The sequence below is a fragment of the Gallus gallus genome, chromosome 10 (genome assembly GCF_016699485.2).
Source record: "Gallus gallus isolate bGalGal1 chromosome 10, bGalGal1.mat.broiler.GRCg7b, whole genome shotgun sequence".
In the NCBI taxonomy this organism is placed as follows: Eukaryota; Metazoa; Chordata; class Aves; order Galliformes; family Phasianidae; genus Gallus; species Gallus gallus.
In genome coordinates, this window is record NC_052541.1 from 8330276 (window position 1) to 8352100 (window position 21825).

General features: G+C 37.4%; 1 protein-coding gene across 6 annotated transcripts in view; it reads left to right on the forward strand.

The window, feature by feature from the left end:
- The first annotated feature begins 290 nt into the window (after positions 1 to 290).
- Positions 291 to 21825, forward strand: part of WDR72 (WD repeat domain 72) — a 104099-nt gene continuing 82564 nt past the window's right edge. For 3 of the 6 annotated variants that reach the window (XM_004943790.5, XM_025154067.3, XM_025154068.3), the window contains exons 1-9: positions 291 to 396; positions 9995 to 10156; positions 11163 to 11269; positions 14154 to 14232; positions 16876 to 17047; positions 17584 to 17660; positions 19015 to 19134; positions 20542 to 20687; positions 21063 to 21159. In XM_004943790.5, the coding sequence (XP_004943847.4) occupies positions 10004 to 10156; positions 11163 to 11269; positions 14154 to 14232; positions 16876 to 17047; positions 17584 to 17660; positions 19015 to 19134; positions 20542 to 20687; positions 21063 to 21159 (951 nt within the window). In that variant the 5' untranslated portion in view covers positions 291 to 396; positions 9995 to 10003. Of the gene's footprint in view, positions 397 to 9994; positions 10157 to 11162; positions 11270 to 14153; positions 14233 to 16875; positions 17048 to 17583; positions 17661 to 19014; positions 19135 to 20541; positions 20688 to 21062; positions 21160 to 21825 lie in introns of those variants that run through there. The other 3 variants (XM_025154069.3, XM_040706928.2, XM_040706929.2) reach the window with 3 other exon arrangements.

Here is a 21825-nt window from a genome sequence, read left to right on the forward strand (position 1 = left end):
GGGCGCCACCCCGCCTCATTAGCAGCGGAGGAGCTGCGTTGGCGTCGCCCAAGTTTAACCCTGCATACTTTTTATTTTTTACGTACTTTCTTTTTTCTTTCTTTCTTGTTGTTTTGTTCTTTCTTCCTTTAGGCTGTCTGTCCCTTCCCCCCTTGAGGTGTTGAGGCGGAGAGCTGCCGTGTGGGCGCGTTACCTCCGCAGGTGCGCTGCGTTCTGACTGGGCTGTGGTCGGCGCGAGCTGCGGGCGGTTCGTACCAGCCCTGCTCCGACCGCCGTCCCGCGCCTGAGGCGGGTGCAGAGCCGCGCGTCATCTCTCCAGAGCAGGACGCAGCCTGGCCTCGCTCCCTGCCTCTCCCCTGGCTGCTTCCCTCGCTCTCCTGCTCGGAGCGGCTCCAGGTAAGGGGCTGCGTCGGCTCAGCTCGACTCCCGTCAGCGCACTGCTGAGTGCGGAGTGCAGCCTCCCCGCGGCGTGAGGCACGCGCTGTGCACGAGGCTTTGCTTCTGCAGCCCCCGCGCGGGGCTCGGGCTTTGCAGGGCGGCCTCCGCTGTGCTTGGCCTTTGCTGCTCTTTTCCTTCCACTGGCTAGCTGGGAAGCTTGCTCGAGTAGAGCTAACTTTTTCTTTTAACTGTTAATTTGTAATTGGTTTTGGCCTGTCTGTGTATCTGGTAGCAACAGCTCTGTATTTGTGTTGTGTTTAAACTTTAATTCGTGATGTTTGATGTCTCATGTGGGTGTTTAGATTCCCAAATACCTAAAGATGTTCGTACACCTTCCATGCCTTGTCTCTTAGCAGTGGCTCTGGTTAGGAGCTCTGGTCAGTTAATCAAGAGGGCTCACTTAGAGCCCTGTGGCCACGGTTATTCCTCCAGTCGTTGCTAGGACTGCAGCTCCCTGAAAGGAGGTTGTGGTGAGCTGGGGGTCAGCCTCTGCTCCTGGGTAACGGCGATAGGACGAGAGGGGATGGCCGTAAGTTCTGCCGGGGAGCTTCAGGGTGGATATTAGGAAAAACTCAGAAGGAGTGGCTGGGCTCTGGAACAGGCCGCCCAGGGAGCTGGTGGAGTCACTGTCCCTGGAGGTTCTCAAGGAAAGAGTAAATATGGCACTGAAGGGTATGGCGTCGAGCAGTCATAGGCGTGGGTTGGTTGCTGGACTGTGATCTTAGTGGTCTTTCCAGCCTTTATGATTCTATTATGTAACATAGTGGTGTTTCCTGAATATGTTGTGTAACTTCAGCAAATTGGTAATGCCTTCGTTAAGGGTATGTGAACTTTGGGAATGCTCGTTACAGAAACTGCTGTTGTGTGAGCTGGTTCTGCTCCAAAGGTCTGTACTGCTCTCAGGGCTGATGGTGTGGCAGGAGCAAGCTTCTCATCAAACACTTTGAATGTTAAAATTAGAAATATACTGTAGCAGGGAGTGCAATCCTGTGCTTTGCAAAGCATTGAGTCAGGTTTGGACTTTGGTTTTGCTTCATCATAAACCGTGTCTTCGTATGGGTCTCACTGTGTGTGTTATAAATCATTCAGGGCTGTTTACATTAAACACTTGTGTGCCCCATAGCAGGGAACATTGTGTAGAGGCCTGTTTGGTAATAAAGAGTACTTGAAAGAACAAAAGGGAAAAGTGAGGAGTTCTCAAATAGTCACAGCTGGGAAACTTTTGTGATGATGTGCTTGATTACTTTACTAATTAGTGATTACTGCATCACTGCTTAAAAGCCAAAGGCTGGTGAAATGCTTTATTTCTAGCATCTGATTCCAATTTTGTTTGTTATTTCAACGTTCTGGAGTACAGTGTAGCTGAACCCAGACCAACACCCTACTGACGATGTATCTTCAGTCACTTCAAGGTCACTCAGGTAGGACAAACTGAGTGACTCAATCTTTGATGCATATTTGCTGCCTTTATCTTGGGGATTGTATTTAAGTTTTTTGGATTTAATGTCTTGACCTTGCTAGATTTTTTTTCTGATTTAAAGCAGTGTGAATAATGAATTCTGTAGTTATGGCTAATTTGTTACAGGATGTGGTGTTTCATAAAAAGAAAGTTCATCAAACCTCTTGTAGGTGATATGTGACTTTGGTTTCTATCTATGAGAATTCTTGACGTAGACTTGAAGTTCATTACTCTGTGTTCTCCTAGGAATGTAGGTCAGAAACCTGGAGTTGGAACCACCTTAGCAGACCCATTGATGCGTGTAGGGATCTTAAACTCCTTAAAGGACATAAATTCATTTGAGCAGAGTTGTTCATAATTAATGGAAAAATCCACAAAGCTGTCTGTTTGCTAGCATAAGGAAGCAGCACTTAAAAAATATATATCTTTAAGTACAGATAAGCATAACGTGCATATAACATGTATAAAAGTTATGGTTAAAACATCTTTGTGTCAATAAGACATAGCTTCATAGAAATCAAAGCTTAACTTCTGTAGGTACTGATGGCTGTCTTCTGCCATACACTTTGCTGTAAGAAGGGAGGAATGAGTTTTCTAAAGCCATTTTAGGAATGCATTTCACTATTAAAATGAGTAATTCCACTATAGACTTAAGTGTTACTGTTTATATACTTAAGGTTTTGGAAGTGGCCAAGAATTCATGCTCTTGAAGGATTGCATAAAGCCTTTTCTTATAGATAACTATTCTCCTACTAGATAGGATGTTAGGACAGTAAAATTGCAGACTGTAAAACAAATATAATTTTTCCAATTACATTTTAATGTCTCTGAGCACTTGTATATTTTTTCCAAATCAACTGCATATACACAAGATCCTTAGTATGTGATTTAAAAACAAGTTTGTTTACTCACATGCATTAATGGTTATCAAATGTGTACAAAGCTATTATATCCAAGATTTTTGTTGTTGAAGCTTTTAATGATGGTGGAAGAAAGGGATTTTATATTTCTGCATGTGTTTTGTTTTTTGTGCTTGGAAAAAGGTGTCTCACAATGCTATTCTAGCAAGCTTAAAGTAATAGGTTATGGGGTAGTGCTAACTTCAAAGAGGTGCAGGTTATTCTACCATACCCTATAACAGCGTGTACAGCACAAGAGTTCCAAGTTGCTGGTGTTTTTGCTGCCCCATTTTCCAGTTTAGGAGCAACATAAACTATTTTAATTAATATTGTGTCACCAAAAGGTTTTCAAATGGCCAATTGAATTCTGCCAAGATAGAGTCTTTTGATGAAAACATATCTTTATTGATTGTTGAAGAAGAAAATCATTCTTAAAATGAAATCCAGAGAAAAAATCATATCCCTCAGAGAAAATTTCTGAGTGGCAGGCTGAGATTAACATCATAAAATTGAATTTGTGCTGCAAACCTTTGATGTAATCAGCAGCTGGGAGATGGTGTTGCCCTTACTGTGCTCCTTCTGATTGTGGTGAATTACTGTGTGGAATGAAATAAGTGTTTCTTGTGTCACTCGTTCAAGAAATACAAACAAGGTATTACTAGGTGGTTCTTGCTAGTTAAAATGAGTTGTATTGATTCCTAGTCCTAGGCTCTTGCTCTCTTGGACTGTAAAAGCAGCACAGTCGCACCCCAGGGGAGATCTGGTGGTCACTCAGCAGTGACTCCTCTGGCCGGTGAAGGTGTAGGCCTGGCAGGTCTCAGAAGTCCCATTAAATCTTAAACTAGAAGCATAGTGGCAGCCAGGGTCTCCGGAATGAGAATGAGAGGAAGCTACCAAAGCCAAGAAGAGGGAAAGGTGTGAAATGGTTCAAGTTGTTGAAAAATGTATTAAAACACGATGAGGTGGGACAAAGAATAGTCTTCTTCACTGGAGCCTTTTCAAGTCCATTGTATTCTAATTTCTATTTCGAGTTTCTTTCTCAGTGTTTCATTTTCTTTTCTAATTTACTGCATTGCTTAAACCTATAAAAACCTGCGTGTACCCTGCTGCTTCACAAACTGCAAAATATTGTTGATTGTTTTCAGATTCATGAATACAATGGGATTGTGAAGAGCAATTTATAGTAAAGTTGTGAGCAGCATTGCAGGCATCAGCGTGGTGTCAGAAAGCTTGCAAATAGAGCATTGGGTCACTTATCCTTACAAGGTTTTCTCTCTAAATATATTTTGATATTTGTAGATCTTAGAGGGACTTGCTCTTTATTGTGGACAAGAAAAATTTGGACAGTTGTCATAGCTATATAGAATGTAGGGACTGCAAGTCAATGCAGTATTTTAGTAAAGTTTTTACACCAACTAAAAAAAATAAAATAAAATGGCAGATAAAGGCAAAGAATAGACATAAATCCTTAAGGGTTTATTGTGAATACCTACCAGTTTCTAATTAAAACTTAGTTTCTTGCTGTAATATTATAATGAAAGTAAAGAAGCCTAGAGGGGCAACTTATGCTGTTTTATGTAACTACCAAGTACATAAATGCTTGGGCAAACAGACTTTTGATGGACTTGAAGATGCTTGTTGCCTTCTTAAAATTTCAGTAGCTACTGTTAATCAGTTTGCTCAAATATTATATATATATTAGCAGCCAAGTGCTTCTCATCTCATAATACTTTCAGGATTGTGTAATGATTTCTGCATCTTTTTTTCTGCCTATACTGACCATAGTGTGTGTAACTGGATTTTGAAACAACTGGCCGTGCTGACAGTACAGGTTGCATAGGAAATGCAAAATAAGTAAATGTAAAAAGCCAGAAAAGGGTTCCTGACACTGTGATTGTTACCTGTGGAGTGATTTTTTTCTTTAATTTTATATATGTATATGGTCCTCCTTCCCTGGATAAGTTATAATTTCCTATTTGGTTGCTTTTATCACGGAATGTTCTGTAGCTATGAGAAGCAGCATTCTGTCAAAACCATTGTTTTATTGCATGAACAATTTGAGATTACATCTAAGGCAAGCTAACTTCCTAGTTATAAAGACCTTGACATGCACTGGAACCAATGAATTCTGAAGCCTGCACTGAGGATATGTTTTTCTAATGAAATGATTCCTATAACTGTACTTCATAGCTTAATATTTTTCCATATATTAAATAAAAGAAAGCTTCCTTTATGCTTTTGAGTAAGTTCTGCCTATAAATAAATGCAGAGCCATATACTGAATGTAAGCTCTGGACTTGACTGGGAGCAAAACAGAACACTTGACTTTCTCTTGAACTTGCTGTGAATACATGCTTAGAAAGATGTCCAAGATCACAGCTCCCCCCCTCTGCTCCATTACAGCTTTTGAATGAACTTCTAAATACACAGCAGCTTCTCTAGAGCAACAGTTGTACTCAGCATCTCAAAGAGAAGTTTTGATACTGTATAAATGGTCCAAAGTTGTTAAAATAGTGCAGCTGAAGTCCTCTAAGAATTGTGATAATTTTCAAAGTTAAGAGGCTTGTGCTGGTGAGACGTGTTCATAAAACTAGGGACAGGATGGTGGAGATGTGATGTTACAGATGGAATGAACTGGTATGATTTTAACTAAGAACAAGAATTTTTTTTTTTACAGTTAGGAGGGAGTACTTTCTGGCAGTCAGAGGAAGGCAGGACAAACGAGTTCATTATGTTGCAAGCAGTGAGAAATGGGAACATGACTGAGGAACCTGATTTAAAGTTGGATTATGAGTTAACACTGTGAATCAGACATGCTTGAATGGGCAAAGCTGGAGGAATTTAACATGTGCTGATAAGCTTACATGCAGGCGAGAAATGCCTTGGGCAGTATTTGACTTTGTGAAAATGCTTTACCTCTTTAAAGGAATAGTTTGATAAATAATTTGCTTTTAAAAAGTAAGAGATTTTGCTCTAGGTGCTATCAGCTTCACTATATGTCTTTGATAAAACTAATGTTTTCAGACAAAGTGTGAATATGTGCATTTGTGCAAATAAGCATGCAGTATTTCTAGGGCAGTCATGGTATTTGTAGAGTCAAAACGTTTATGCAAAGTACTCTTTATCTTGTACATCAATATCTTGATCTTAAAGGAAGTTAAGAGGAGGAGGAAGATTTAAGGACAATTATATTAACACAAGTTCATATGCCTTGTCCTCTATTTCTCTTGCACTTCAGCCGCAGCACAAGGGCAAAAGTACAAAATGTTCATGTGGAAAAATTACATACAAAGGAGTTTAGAATGATTTGTCCAGCGTAATATCTGTTTATAAATTCATAACAGTTATGTCTGAAAATGTGCAAATAGATATCTTAGGTTGCTCCAAAAGTCATGTCTTCTATTTATTTCATGGAAAGTACAACAGATATGAAGAGCACAGTAATACTACTTGATAGTACATTCTCAGCTATAAAACACTATATTTCAACATAGACACCATCATTAGCTATACATCTTCATCAGCGATGAAGAAGAACCTGTGTGCCATGCTTGTAAAAACGTGCAGCAGCATGAGTGCCCCACTGTTTCACCGCTGCTATGATGATGATGCTCCTAGGAAGATGTTGCCCACATAGCCTATCTTTCATTGGTGCTAAATCTGGACTATATGGTGCGTGTAGTAGGATAGTCCAGCCAAGACTGTCAATGTGTTCCACGGTCTTCAAATTCATATGGGGTCTGGCCCATATTGTGTTGCGAGGGAGAGGTTATCTACTTCTCTGTCCTGACTCTGGAAGCCTTTAGCTTAGTCAGCGTCATGATGTAGCAGTCAGTGTTAATGGTTTGTTTGTGTTCTAGGAAGTCCAGAAGAATCATCACGTTGTTAGCCCAAAATACAGCACTCATTGCCATACTTGCTGAGGACTTTGTCTTGAACTTTTTTTTATATGGAATTCACATGTTACCACTCCACAGCTGTCTGTTTTGACTCTAGCTTATAGTGGTGATTTAAAGAAATAGATGTGTAGAAACTTAACAGTGAGGTTTTGTTACTGTTAAGCAATGTATTCTTTATTGGCCATGCTGGGGTAGCATCGTGATAACTCTCCAAGAATGCTCCACCAGTTGGTCGTTTGTGAGCAGGTTATATTTTCACATGTATTACATATTCACTACATTCACAAATTCATTATTCTATCCACCTCTAATGATTGCCCAACGGACATAGCCTTATTTGGCAATCTTCAGCCTTCCAGCATCATGATGGTCCACTGTAGGTCCATTGTTAGTCCTTGGGGTGGTCGTTTACTTCCTCCCAGCACTCCTTTTATCCCAAAGATTGCTGTAGAATGCAAGGACAATCAAGAAGTCTTTGCACATACAGAGAGGGAAGACAAAGGGGAACATCTTAATGCTGTCTGTCACATTCTAGGCATTCTGCTGTTCATCACCACCTGAAACACTGCTTGCTTTTCATTTCCCTTGTTGCTACTGCTGATATGCACCACCTATTGTCTCTCTGTGCTTATATCCACTGGTTGGTCTCCATAAACATACAGCAAGCATTGGTGAATGTCAGCAGGTGCTATTTCTTCTGCACGGGGGAATTCAGTTCCATCCCTTTCCTTCAGACAGTGTTCCATCAGACTGCCCTTCTGCCACCATCTGTCACACAACAACAAAATGTAATGGAATACTGATGGGAAGGTTCAACCTCTGCTGCCATACCATCAACGTGCACCTCTGATATCATGGGCCAACAGAACAAAACAGGAGGCATTACTTTCAGAGCAGCCATCTTCAGTAATAGAAAATTCTAGAGATTTTAATTTTCAGTTTGTAGTTAATTCCATTACACATTGCTTGCTAAGTAGTAGGTGTGCTAAGGATATTGATCTTGATTCTGTATTTCTCTTACATGAAAATATGACTTAAGGTTTTTGTTCAATGTGGTACGAACCTGCAATCTGCTGCTGTACAGTGTTTTACACTAACTGAACATTCCCATGGCACAAGTATAAATGGGTATGTGATATGCAGGAGAAAATGCCTTTAAAGACCTAGGATTCGGTTTATCATTCAAATGTTAACTCAGGAGCCACCATTTTGTAAGGATCATAAAAACAGTGAATTTCCTTTGTCTAGCCAATACCTAAAAACGTTGTTAGACTTTGGATAAAACACCTTCCTTTTCAGGGCACTAAGCAGAAGAGAAAGACTTTACTCTTGTTCGGTAAGCATTGTACTTAATATGACCAGAAATGTATAAAAATGAGTTTCAGATATGTCATTCTAAAGCTGAGATCAATTACTTCTCTCAATATTTTGATGTATACCCACAGCAAGATTTGAAAGTATGCTGTGTGTGATTTAGCCTAAGAAATTCTTGATCTTGTAATTTATTTCTGAGGTTCCTCTTCTTCTGCCTTTGATGTTCTGGCTGATACTGTATGGTAGGTTGTCCTGTCTTGATAGACTGCCATACAATTTCAGTCCTTTTTTTTTTTAGTTGCTGAGCTCTTCATCTCATGTCAATATGTGATGTATGCAAACAGTTGACATTGCTGAGACTCCTTCAGCTATTTGTCCACTTTCCTTGGGCTGTGGGGAGTCAAAATTGCCTTTACTGAAGCTTAAGAGAACTTTGGTTTTCAGGGGAGTTACATGATTGGTGCAAGTCCATTTCACTCCCTTCTCCATTCCTGACAACAGCTAGAAGCAGGCCACAACAGTGTTCTGGCATTGTTTTCTAATGCATTGAAACGGAATGGAGGTAAATAGATGCTCCTGAAGCATCTGCGTAGGTTTTCTGGAAAAATGAAATAGCGTCATAGGGTAGAGTATTGGTACTCCACTTAACTGGGGAATCTTGAGTCAGCTTTTAGGGAGGAGTTTTCAGATGGGCTCAGGTAGACTGTGATGTTTTATTGCAGGAATACTTCATGTAAAGACACTGCTAGATATTGCTCATCTATGCCTGTCTTTAGCAACCGGTCCTTTCCCATAAGATGACCCAAAGGAGATGTAATTGTGTGTGTTATTAACTTCCCAGAACATTTGTCTTAACAGGACAAATAGAAGTTTTTTTTAGGTAAAACTGTCTATTGAAGTACCAAATTATGTTCAGGTACTTGCTGGCTTTCATTTTGAATACGTTGTTGGGAGTACTCTAGAAAGAGGTTAGGCACTTAGGAATATAGGAATCTGAAGGCAAGAAAAATGCAGTAGAATGCTTATGAGATCATTATGAGGTAGCATTTTTATCAATGATTCTGATTGAAGCAAAGCAAGTACAGAAGGCTGAAGTGTTTCTAAAACAAATAAATATCAAATTGTGTGTGGAAAAGTTGGATTTTTTGTAAAGAGGAAAAGTTCTTTACTGTTGTTTGTACATGCACTGGAATATTTTCTTATATATTTAGTTCACAAGAATGTAGTGACCAGTAGTCATTTTGGACAGTTTCAGTTTATCTCAATAGTGATTGAAATCTATTGTACTGATAAATCTTAAAGGCACGTGATTTAGGACAAATTAACTGTTTTGTTGAACTACTCATTTCCCAGCTGCGTCTCTGCCTCACACCTTCTTATGGGACTTCTTCTGTCTCTTAGGAGGTTCTGCTCTCCTGATCACCCTCAATCCATTCTCTCCTTTCAGCCACCACTATCTTCATCTTACAAACTCTTTACTGATACCCGTGTTCACCTGCCAACTCCTGTGTTCTGGTAGTTTGCTGCTGAGCATGACTAATACTGCTGGTAGGGGGAGGTAAGGGAAGTATAATAGTACTACCAAACAAAATCAGCAAGAAAATAGAGTGCCATATGCCCACCAGTGCTCAGGCATGTTATGTAGGGCAGGATATGCTTACATTGTGATAGAACTTGTTCTTTTTGGCACAGCACAGATTTAAAATAGCAGCACTTCTCTGTCCCTTCTTTCTTCTCAAGCTATTAATGAAAGTGTTAATGAGATGTTGGCAACAGCCAGTCTCATTACTTATCAGCTTTTCTGAGCACCTCTTTTCAAATGCTCATTTAATTACTTGGTTGTGTGTTTTTTCTCAAGTGTGTTGTGTGTTTTTCTGTTGTTGTGGGGTTTTTTTTTTTTTTTTTTGCTTATTTGGTGGTGGTTTATTTTATTTATTTTACTTTCCACGTGGCTTACAATCACCTTAACTTGTTTCTGTTCTCAGGTGTGAGCTATGAGGGTATCAATACCAGCTGTGGCAGTGTGGGGGAGAATTGCTCCCTCTCACAGCATCACTGCCATTATGATTACAGATGACCAGCAGACTATTGTTACAGGAAGTCAAGAGGGGCAAATATGTCTCTGGGATCTTTCATCAGAATTAAAGGTTTGTTTCTACCAAATTGATGAATTGAGGTTTTACCTTTTACTATCAACAGTGGAATTCTCTAGACTCTTGCATTTAAATTAATTATTGAAGATAATGTATGATTTATTATAGGAAACCTATGAAGTAAAGTTGTAAATGTTAAAACACCTGTATGCATAACCAATTATTTGCAGACATCAGAAAAATTTTCATAGATGATTGCTGATTTATGGATTATTTTGAGATTGTGTTATAATTGCTGTAAGTAAACATACAACTACTGCAGTTCTGTGAATTCTTTTTTCTTTAATACAGTTGTTGAGCAAGGCCTGTCATTTCAAGATAAAAGATGAAATATTGTAATTATGATATAATTAAACTGCAAAGCTACTGATGATTATGGTTGGACTGGATGATCCTGTGGGTCTTTTCCAACCTTAGCGATTCTATGAATCACTACTACTCTATTTCAAGTCCATTTCTCTGCAAATAGAATGAAGTCAAAGCAATTCCAAATTTTTATTCTGTGTTCTTAGTGATGGTTCTATTCTTGGATTTTGCTGTGCCATTTGAGTTTGAACATATCTTGGTACTTTAGTTTATGCTCATTTAGTTAAGCTCATCCTAGTCAGAGGTGTTACTTAAACACATAATATTAAATATATGCTTAAGTGCTTTGCTATATCAATTCCCTGCTTCACCTGCCACTTCTTTTGCAGCATAGTGTAGGCCAGAGAGATTCTGTACTTTGCCTGTTCTATAACATTTGACACTTTACAAATTCTTCAGGATCGGTTTCTAGACTATGGTGATTAAAGACTATAATTCCTATTGGCAGCATGCAAACTTGCATGATCCCTACACATCTCTGTATGCTTCTGAAACATGGCAGAAGAACATAAGAATATAAAGCACATTGTCAATTACTGATAATGTCTACAAGTAGGATTTACTAGCTTTTAGATCTTGATAGTTTATAAAGAAAGTGTTCTGTTTAAGTTAAACCATTGTATTATTCTCCTAGATTTCATCTAAAGAAATTCTCTTTGGCCATACTGCTTCTGTAACTTGTTTGGCAAAAGCAAGAGAGTTTGAGAAACAGCCATATGTAGTAAGTGCTACTGAAAATGGGTAGGTAACTGAATACTCAATTCATTTTTCGAATCATGAAATGTACAGCAAACGTAGATCAAATTCTGCATTTGGCAGAGAGTTTTTAATCCACTTTCTTGATTATATAAAAAGAATAGCAATTATGATAATGACTATTTCTCATATACGATAGGCTAACCAAGAATTCATCTTTTAGGCAATAGAAGAGTTTGGCAAATTCATGTATCCAGTTAGTAGTCAGGAGAATGAGTTATTCAGAGAGTCAGGGCCATTCATATGGAAGAAAACAGACTATGGGGGGAGGGGTTGGGAGGTTCAGAATTTAATATCATGATGACTTTTTTCTTCCTGAGTTTGATCTCAAGAATTGAATCAAGAAGGAGACTAATGTACTTGATGCAGGTTGTGCTTGCTCAGTGACCACATCTGGAAGCACAGAAAAAACTACTCTCAAATAAAAGGTGTTAATGTTCTTTGTCTTTACTTAAATTGCATCAGCTGTCTTGGAGTATGTTCCTTGAGCTTCCTGATCTTTCACATTTTCTTGTATGTTTGTTGTGATTTGGCACACTACTTAAACTAATTTCTGCAGTTCTGCCAGAGTAACATACGAGAGTTTTTATTTCTTGAATATTTTACAATCCTTTATGCTGGAATCTGAAGCCTATCTGTTGAGGGTTTCAGCTTTTGAAAGCAGTTAGAGCTAGTTTTTTACTTCCTTAATGACTTTTCTTTAAAGACTTTGACATATGATATTCCTCATTCATCTTATATTCACCTTTTTCAATTAACAAGGCAGTTCTGTTAAAACCTCTTCCCATGATGAACAGTTGTTAGTTGCCCTCTCCAAGCTACAACTTTTGTCACCTTACGAGTACTGCTTTCTCGCTGGGAACTTTGTTTATCCTTTCCATCCAGCTACTAGGATCTCTAATTCTCTCAAACTTCAGGTCACAAGGAGAGGCTAACTGAGCAATGTGATTCAGGCATTTTAATCAAACTGTTTACCTCTGTCTGCCTAGTGGGGCAGTTTTAGCTTTAAAGATTGATCAGAAAAGAAAGGCGGGAGAACTACAGACCTCGTTTCTGATTGCTCTCTGACAATTCTGCTCAAGGGTTCGGAAGTGAACCTATCTTTCATCTTAATTCTGAAGTTCTATTACTGCAATATCATTTCCAGATCATACTGGAAGAGAAGACACTATTTCTGAAAAAGCTGTGATGAAATGTGTTAAGAAACAAATGAGATTTTTGCTATAGATGTGATGCATACAGACATTCACATTCTGAAGTTTCTGCCATATTGGGCTTGCTTGGAATTAATATTGGTGGGACTAAACAGTCTTCTGGCTGCTTTAAACACTTGCTTCCCAAACTACCAAACTATTGTTTGCTTAAATTCTATACCGAGTAAATGCAGTACATGCATCACTTATCCCTAGAAGGTTACAATGTGAAGTTGAGAGGTATAAATGGGAAACCTCATCTTCAGGAGATACGGAGTTAATCAAACTCTATTTTCTGGCCTGTGAATACTTAATTCCCTGCCATTTTCAAGCCTCTATCTCCTTGTATTGGGGATAGAGGAAATTGTGTGGGAGATACTTCCTTTGTTCTTTTCTCCACTCTAATCCCTTGTCCGAATCCCTTGAATGTTTCTTTAACTGATTTATTCCAGAAGGATGACTATCAGTCACTGTTGGTATTTTAGCGTGGAAATCTTGTAATTTAGTTTAATCCACTATTCATAAGTCTTCGCTCACATCCTGTGTCTGCTTGTGGCATGTGATGTAAGGACAGTATTATCAATGTGCTGCACCACTTCTTCCTTTTTTATATGCAAAGTAAATTAAGCGCAGCGTACATATGCTGAAGCTATATTCTGGTCTATTTGTGTGTGCATGCATGTATGTATCATAGCAATTTCCCCGAAGTGGTAAAATTTATTTCCATGTATTCTGATATAAACAAGAAGTAATTCACTGCCTTGAAAGATGACTGGAGACTAAAAGTTAGTTTTGTTCTATGAAGTCTTACATGCTATGTATATAGATTGTGCCCCTGCAGAAGTGAGGAAAATTTGAGTTAATGAGTAGATTAAAATGCAAGTCACTAGGTATTTTTGATATATTAGAATGTTTCCCCCTAATGTTTAAAATTCCTCATGTTAAAAATGCCTTTGAACGTAATCTGAGTAATTGTGGATATAATTATTTAAAGTTTGAAGCAGAGATTATTTCATTGCTGAGCTATGACTACAAACCATGTAAAAATTCATTTACAACATTTAAATTGGTGGCTTTTCTGTTGTACTGTTCTGTAGTGTGTTGACCAATATCTCAGCGAGGAGGAATGCTAGCTAATGAGACTTCCTAAAACAGAGCTCTTAGATGTTATTAAATGACAAACGTCTCAGATGTTTGTCAAGAGCCTCCGGCAGCAGCCTCATGGTGGCACTGTTTCTTCTCCACCGAGCATCAGTTCCTCCCAAGGCCTGAAGCCCTCAGCAGAAGATGCATTGTTTTTCAAAACGTGTGGTTTAAGTTCAGTGAAATGAATCATTTTCAGGAGGATGTCGTTCCAACGAATGATAGTTATAGTGACACTTTGACAAGCTATAATGGCAGTATACCTACAATTTGTTGTAGACCGGAGTTGGCCTTAAAGTCAGGTTTGCTGCAAGGTAGCAGGGTGTAATTACCAAAACAAAAAGCAACAGATACTGTATGTCATGCCCTGCTAATGACTACAGCGTTTTCATACCCAGTAATCTGTAACAAAAAGCCACATAAATGACCAGACTGCACTTAAGTACAGCACTAAAGAAAAACTTGGTGGCACAAAATTATTCCATCCAATTGAGTGGAAATGACAGAGAATAATATGAAGTTATCTTTGGCAGGGAGATGTGTGTTTGGAATGTCACTAGTGGACTGTGCATTGAGAACACAAAGCTTCCTTATAGGCATACAGCAATCTATGTAAGTACAGAAGCTTTATGAAATATCTCCATTCATTACAAGAGGATTTTTTCCTCTATTAACTTGGTTTTTTTTCATAAATATATAGTTTTAAATACTGCTCTAAACATAATTCATAGAAAATCGCTGCAATACTAGTTGTATGTTATCCTTCCTTTTAGATTCCTTCTGAGAAAATAACTATGGCTTGGTATTCCTTAATCAAATCAAACTGATTCTCATTAAGCCACGTGTCTAAATTGCGATCTCATTTATGTATTTTAAGAATGTGCTGTGAAATGAAATTGTCTTGTAATCTTTACTTTTGTTCTGGGTTAAAATTGCGTGAAAGCTTCAAGTTTTAATACTGAGTTCTGGGTGATCTATTTCTAAAGTACAAGCAATCTAGGCAAACATAGGGAGCGAGTTTGTTGAAGATCTTATCAAAACCTTTCAAATGGGGTTAAAAAATGCCTTAATGGCTAACCTCTGAGACTGGTTTGCCCCACTACCAAGGATCCACTTTCATTCATTGCAGAAATCAGAGGACAGATTACTGTTGTGATTTTTCTCACTGGCCCAACTGCTTTACATCTTCAAATCATTTCAGATGTCTGCCTTAAGTGGATAAGGTACACCAAATACGTAGATATTGGAATATGAGGGTGTTTAAAATATGTGATTTAGAGCCTAACATGTATGGATTTGATTCAGAGATGCTTTAATTTGTGGAAATACTAGTGAAAGAGCTCAGACCTCATAGGTTAATTAAAATGATGCTTTTCTTCAGTGAAGAAGTTTACAGTGGAATTAAATCTCCTGATGATGGGAATCTGAGACTTCATTGAGTTCTCATGTGACTCTTAAACTATGGCCAAATTACAAAATAGAAACTATAGATGAAGAGCTTCTTAACAATCTGTTTACTTAAATATGTACATGTATACACATATAAAAACAGTGTCATTGTTTTTGTATGTGCCATGTTTTCTAATTAGAAATCAGAGCCATTTTTCTAATTAGTACTTATGTATACATGATAGAAAACATATATGCTTTTAGTATTTAAGTACACATAATATTGATGCTCCATTATGTATTAGAAGTATGGTATGATCTGTGTATTGCTTTATTAGATTTTAATAGTTTTGGAGAAGCTCTGCAGAGGAGCAGACAGGTGTGGCCTGGCTGATTGTCTGCTGATTTGTGTGCTTCTGTGAAGATCAGAGGCAGAAGCTTAGTTCTTCTCCTTCAAGTAGCAGAAACAAATACTTTCAGAACAGTGTTATTTCTCTATTAAAAATAGTGCAACTGTGAGTAGATAATGAATTTTGTCTATGATTTTGGCACAGTAAAGATGGCTAAAGGACAGCGTGAGCACCTAAGAAGAAAACTTTCCTAAGAAAGAGAATACCATATCTAGGACAAGAAACAATTCTTAAAACACAGTCTTCAAGTACTTGCAATTGTTTTGAGTTCTTTGGTTTTGTTTGGTTATGGTTTTTTTTGAGTGTTTTTACACTTTTTCCTTTTTTTTTTCCTGTGTGACAGAAGTTCAGAAAGTATCACTTGATGCAGAATGTTGTCTGGGAGTTGTAGTGTGTGCTGTTTTAGCATCATCGTTTAGGAACGTTTTAGTTGACGTTATCTGGCTTAGTATGTTCCTTTTGTTCAGCATCGATAGTTCTACTAGAAATGGCAGATGTCAAGCAGTACAAACAATACTTCCAACTTGCAATGAAACTTAACACCACGGCCAACTCCAAATGGTTATTTGTGAGATCGTAACAAAAGTGGGATCTTTACTTAGAGGGCTGACTGATTACATATACTGAGGACTAACGGATTCTATATTTGAGTAACAGTTACAAATTCTTCCTATTTCTAAGCATTTCTCCATCTGATTGTTCATTTCTGTGACAATACTTATCCTATTCCCAGTTATTTATGAATCTTTTGTTATCAGACATGAATTAGCTAACTGATACTTTAAGAATTATCTAACCAAAACTGGAAGTACAGAAAAATATCCTTGAACATATAAAATACTTGGAAAAAAGATAGACACTCTGCACCCTTGTTGTCTGTTATCAAGCCCTTTGCTACGTGTTTCTTCCTTTCTTTGATTTTATTTTTTTTTTTAGAAATAATGGATTTCTTGAACAGGAGAGCAGTTGGTATCATACTAAAAGTAGTTTGTGGAGTAGAAAATCTTCCTAGAAAATAATTGGAAATTCAGTATGAATCCTCTGCGTTTTTACCTGATTTATCCCCAGTCTTTGTCCTTCCTGATAAGTGAAGTTTTATCAGAAGTTTGGAGGAGATGAGCTCTCAGAAATCACTTCCAAACTGTTTAGCAATTTACAATGAAAATTAACATCTTTAGTGCTTTCAAAAATCCTCGTTGCTGGGCAGGGCGGATAATGTTTTCAGTATTTAAGTCCCTTATTCAAAAATTTAAATGTATATTAAATTGTTTTAAATTTATGTGGAACACTTGCAATTCTACCAAAATGTTTACTGTTTCATGTGTGTAATTCACTATATATTTTTAGTAATTCAGAGTGTTGAATACGTGTCTGACTGTGATATGCTTAACGTGAATGATACACATGCATGTTTCCAGAGCTCTTTATGCTGTCTCTCTTCTTTCCACTTGCACAGTATTACCATTGCTCGTTCCGAATGACGGGTGAAGGCTGGCTTCTGTGTTTTGGAGAATATCAGGATGTTCTTATTATTGATGCTAAGACTTTGGGTGTTCTGCACACTTTGTCTTCTCAGTCTTCTGATTGGATAAATTGTATGTGTATTGTTCACTCTGCAAGAATTCAAGGTATACGGTATAGATGTTCATACAGACCAACTAATTCAGTAAAATATTTCTGTATAAATAGTGTGATCTTACTAGATTAACAAATACTTAATGATGTTTTACAGAGCACTTATACATGAGACATTGTTCCACTGTTAGTACTTAAGGTGTCTATAATACACTCAATATTGATCATGTTTCCTTTTTTGTTTCATAAAGAGAAAAACAAATGACCTCTACAACTGTAAGCAGCTTGTTGTTTGGAGATGAGTACAAATTAATTTGGTAATAGCCGGGAAATTATGGACACAGAACTGCTATTTTGTCTTTGTTTAAAATGTAGCTGGTTGGACAAAATAATTATTCACTGTTTGCTTGCATGCTTTATGTTTCTAAGTATGAATAAGATGTTTCATAATTCATTTAAACAGCGCCCTGTAGAATCCATCACATTAAGTGCTATATAGACACCAGTGTCTGTGCCAAGGTTTTTCTTCTTGTTAGGCACTGTTTGGACTCTGTTTCAAACTGATTGTCTTGCTGTTATCCTTTCACAGAAGACTCATTGGTTGCTGTGTCTGTAACTGGAGTTCTTAAAGCATGGGACCTATCTTCATCTTTGACCAGCATACAGGTCAGTTTGTGAAATGACAATTGCAACAGTAACATAAACATATGAATAACATCGTGAAGATACACTGAAGCAGAATATGAATGAGTGAGAATCTTATGAATGTTTTAATCCAGATTGATTAATTTTGTATGTCTTTGAAGATGCTGGAGTCCTGTTAAGTTTCTATAAAATTCTGAAAACTCATCCTCCTATTGCTATTTAAAATTAGTTGGGATATTGGCCAGCTCTTGCCTTGACATTGCAGCATTCATACCTTTCCTTAGACTTAAAACCTCATCCTTTGTATTTTCTCTTCATCCTTATTTTTCTCCATAGATTGTATATTAATATTTTTCATAATACAGTCTTCACTTAGAAAATAGTCTTGCTGTGTCAAGTGCTCAATCTGTCCAGCTTCAGACTGCCTGATTGTGTTGAATTTTGTCAGTAATCTCAGTAGCAGTCACTAAGCACAGATGCAAAAAGTGGAATGCAGTGTTCTGGGTTCGAGTCAAACTCTCAGAACCAGTTTCACAAGGAGACCAGAGCATTATAGCTGAGTACTAGGAATTGTCATCAGAAATGGCAAAATGTCATCAATCTTCTTTTGGAGCATCCATAATACATTACTGCCTTATTTGACAAACTGCAGAGCATGCCACTGCACTACTTGTTAATTGATAGGATCAGGCCCCTCAGGACAGTCTGTCAAGTTTGATACCGTACAAGTGTTCACATGATGTTTTTTTGACTGTTCTGCAATGTTTTGGGGCTTCCTTCTAACATTCCTAGGGGAAGAATAAATTACTGTTATACTGTAGAAATTTTGGGGACTGTAAAAACTGGTGATCACATAGCACCACATCATGTGTGCTTCTGCTATCCCTTTATTTTACTGCCTGGGACTTTCTTTTTGAAGAGAGGAGAGCAGAGTTGGTAAAAATCAAGTTACTGCAGATGCTTAGAGAACCGTACTTCAATAAATATTGTTGAATTGGATTGATATTAATATGAGGTGGAATGAAAGAACGGTTTGCCTTCTTACTGCACAGTGATTCCATAACCAGCATATCCCTTTTGAGGGAAGTTGCGATACCAGTAGTATCTTTCAAAGCAGAAAATGTAATTTTTCATTCGTTTAATCAATAATTAAAGTAACTCCAGTATAATCGTAGATGAAGATCTGAGCCATGCAGAATGTAATTTATTTATACGGTACTTGTGAACTCTGTCTTCCAATCTTGCTTTTAATTAGGAAGTATATGTTGTTTTACACTTAACAAAATGATTTTTCAATAGTTTCTTTCTATTCTAAAAGTAAAAGTTAAGCTATATGGGATAAATTACATGGCTTTTTTTCCTTCTCTACTCGAAGGAGAGGCAAAATGTGTGTGAAAAGGAATCAAAGTCTCTGGGCTGTACAAACTGCCGAGCAGTACGGTTTTGCACTTACACAGAAAGGCTCCTTCTGGTTGTGTCTTCCATATGCTGGCAGGTACGTTATTGAGCATTATATTTGTTTGATTTTGTGAAGAACTTTGAAAAGCTGATGTGATCAATTCTGACGTGTAAATATTACTACTCTTAAAATTAGTGCTTGCTAATTGTCAGATGTGTGCTGCCTTCCCTTCAGTTATCTTAACTGCGTTACTGAGGTTTTCATTTTAAGTATTCCAGCTTTAAAACTTTGACATTAAATTGGTTCAGTAGGAAGGGGATTATTTTAAGTATCCCCCGGTTTTAGAGCATTGGGTGCACTACAGCACTCTCTGTGGTACGTTAAAAAAAACAGGCTGGTGTTGTGACATTTTTCTGAAGGTGATTTTGGACTATATTAGTATTAGTGTCCAATCCACCTGTGGAGGTGTGGAAGGCTGGACTTCATAGAGCTGAGTCAGCTTTGTCTAAGGCTTCTGTAGGGTATTTTGAGTTTCCTCTTGTGCTATTTTGAAAAAAAAAGTCTGTATAAAAGCACTGATAATTTTCTTGTACAGAATGGGCAGGTTTTGCATGGAAAAAATAGTGTAATATCCTGTTCTTTATAAATTTCTGATATTTTTCACAAAAAGCATGTTTCTTGTAGTGTCTTATATGTTTGTGTACTCGCTTCTGTGGTTATGAAAATATTGAGCAAGTTATCTAAAAGTCCCGTACTCCATATGAATAATTCATAATAATTCTCATTCTTAAATTTTTCTTCATGCTATTGGAGTAAGTTGTAGAATGTGGCTAAGAAAACCCTTTCCAAGACTAGTAGGAACACAGACAAAGACCCTATCGTGGGTTGCCGTGTTTTTGTTTAAGGTGGGGAGGCCAAAGGTAACAAGCTACTATTTTATTTCTAGTCTTCAGAAACAGAAAAGATACAAGAATTCTCCCAAGTAAACATTCTTCACTTTCAATTAATTCATGAAAAAGAAAAATCTCTGTTCCTCAAACAAAGAAGAAAAATCTGTTCTGCTAAAATCTGCTGTGATTATATCAGCAGACTGACGGTCAAAGAAGACATAAAGAATAAAAACAGAAGCATTAACCGCATGTATCAATCTTCAATGTCATATCGTTATGTGCTATATTAATTGCTTCTACATAAGAACTCAACAGTCCAGTAAACATTAATAATGAACACAAAGCAAAACAAACTAAACCCTATCTAAAATCCTCTAACATAGCAGAAGCCCTTACTGTTATTTTTTTTTCTTTCAGTTTATCTTTATGGTATATGGTTTGATTCTGACATGCTAGTTTAATGTTATAAATATTGCTTTGGCTCTAAAACAAGTGGTAGAACTACGGAGTCAAGCTAATGTTCTTTTTATTGATCCTTCGCATAAAACTAGCTTGAATTAATATGATTGCATCAATATTGTTTGTTTGTATTTTACTCTTTTTTGGAACTTAGGTCTATGATTATTGTGATTTCTCCTTGCTGTGTACTGAGTTCTGTAAGAGTGGTCAGTGCTTTGCTGGTGGAGAAGTACTAGCAGCTTACAGGCTTATCATCTGGACAGAAGATGGTTACAGTTACATCTACCAGCTGCTAAACAGGTGGGCTCAGATGGGAAATTCACACAAAAAGTTCAGGTACAGGATGAACTTTGGGAGGTTTATTATGGAAAATCTCTGCATGTTGCTAGTGATCAAAAACCAGAACAAAAACACTTTGGCACTCAAAGATTTACCCTGAATTTGACAGCCTTCAGTCTTTGTTTGACACAGCAGGGGACACAGGAATAAGATTAGCCATGTAGAACTTGGGCAGCTGGCGCTGTGATTTCACAAAGTCGCTTGTAATTGCTTGGTAACTTTTAATTTAACTTGCGGGTCTTAGATGTTGCTGTTCTCCCTTTTTTTTTTAAAAAAAAAAAGAAAAAGAAAAAAGGAAAAAAGACTTTCTAAATCTTTTCTTTCTGAATTATGCAGTGGACTTTCCAAAAGCATATATCCTGCAGATGGGAAGGTGCTGAAAGAAACTGTTTATCCTCATTTACTCTGCTTTACTGATGTGAAGGAAAATAAGGTAAATTCATAAAGGTTTACAGTGAGATTCAAAGGCTGCTTCGTTATATGTCTGTAATTTCCAAAACTGCAACAAAGATCTAAGTGCTGCAAGTGTGGCTTTTTGTCTTAAACAGCAACTAAGACATTTCTTCATATGAATGTGTTTACTTATAGACTTGGAGATGTTCGTAGTGTTGTCTTTAATTCTGGCTTATTTAATTCTTTCACAGAAATCCTGCATTTTCAGCTACAGGCAGTTCCTGATTTTTAATATAAGAGCAGAGGTTTTCTTTAAGTTAAAAGCAATCTAAAATAGCTTTAGAACCTCTTACTTTCACGTCTGCTTTAAAAAAAAAAAAAAAAGCAAGCAAAAAAAAAAGCAAGTTATTTCATTCTTGTTCTATGAAGAAATGCATTCATGTTTCAGTGTATGCCTATCCTGACTTGAAGGGTTTTGAGTCGGTGACATTTTATGCAGAATACTCTTATATCAAGCCTTCATAGTCATAATCACACATCTACCTCCTACAGCATGGGCAAACTGACAGTACTTACAGTAAATGAAGTTAAACAGACTTTTAAGCAGTTTATGAAGATCTTCAATAGAGACCTATTTTTCCCTTGTTCCTGGCCAGAAACACTGTCAAATGTATAGGCTTTTTCTAGTGAGCTTTTGTTTTTGTTG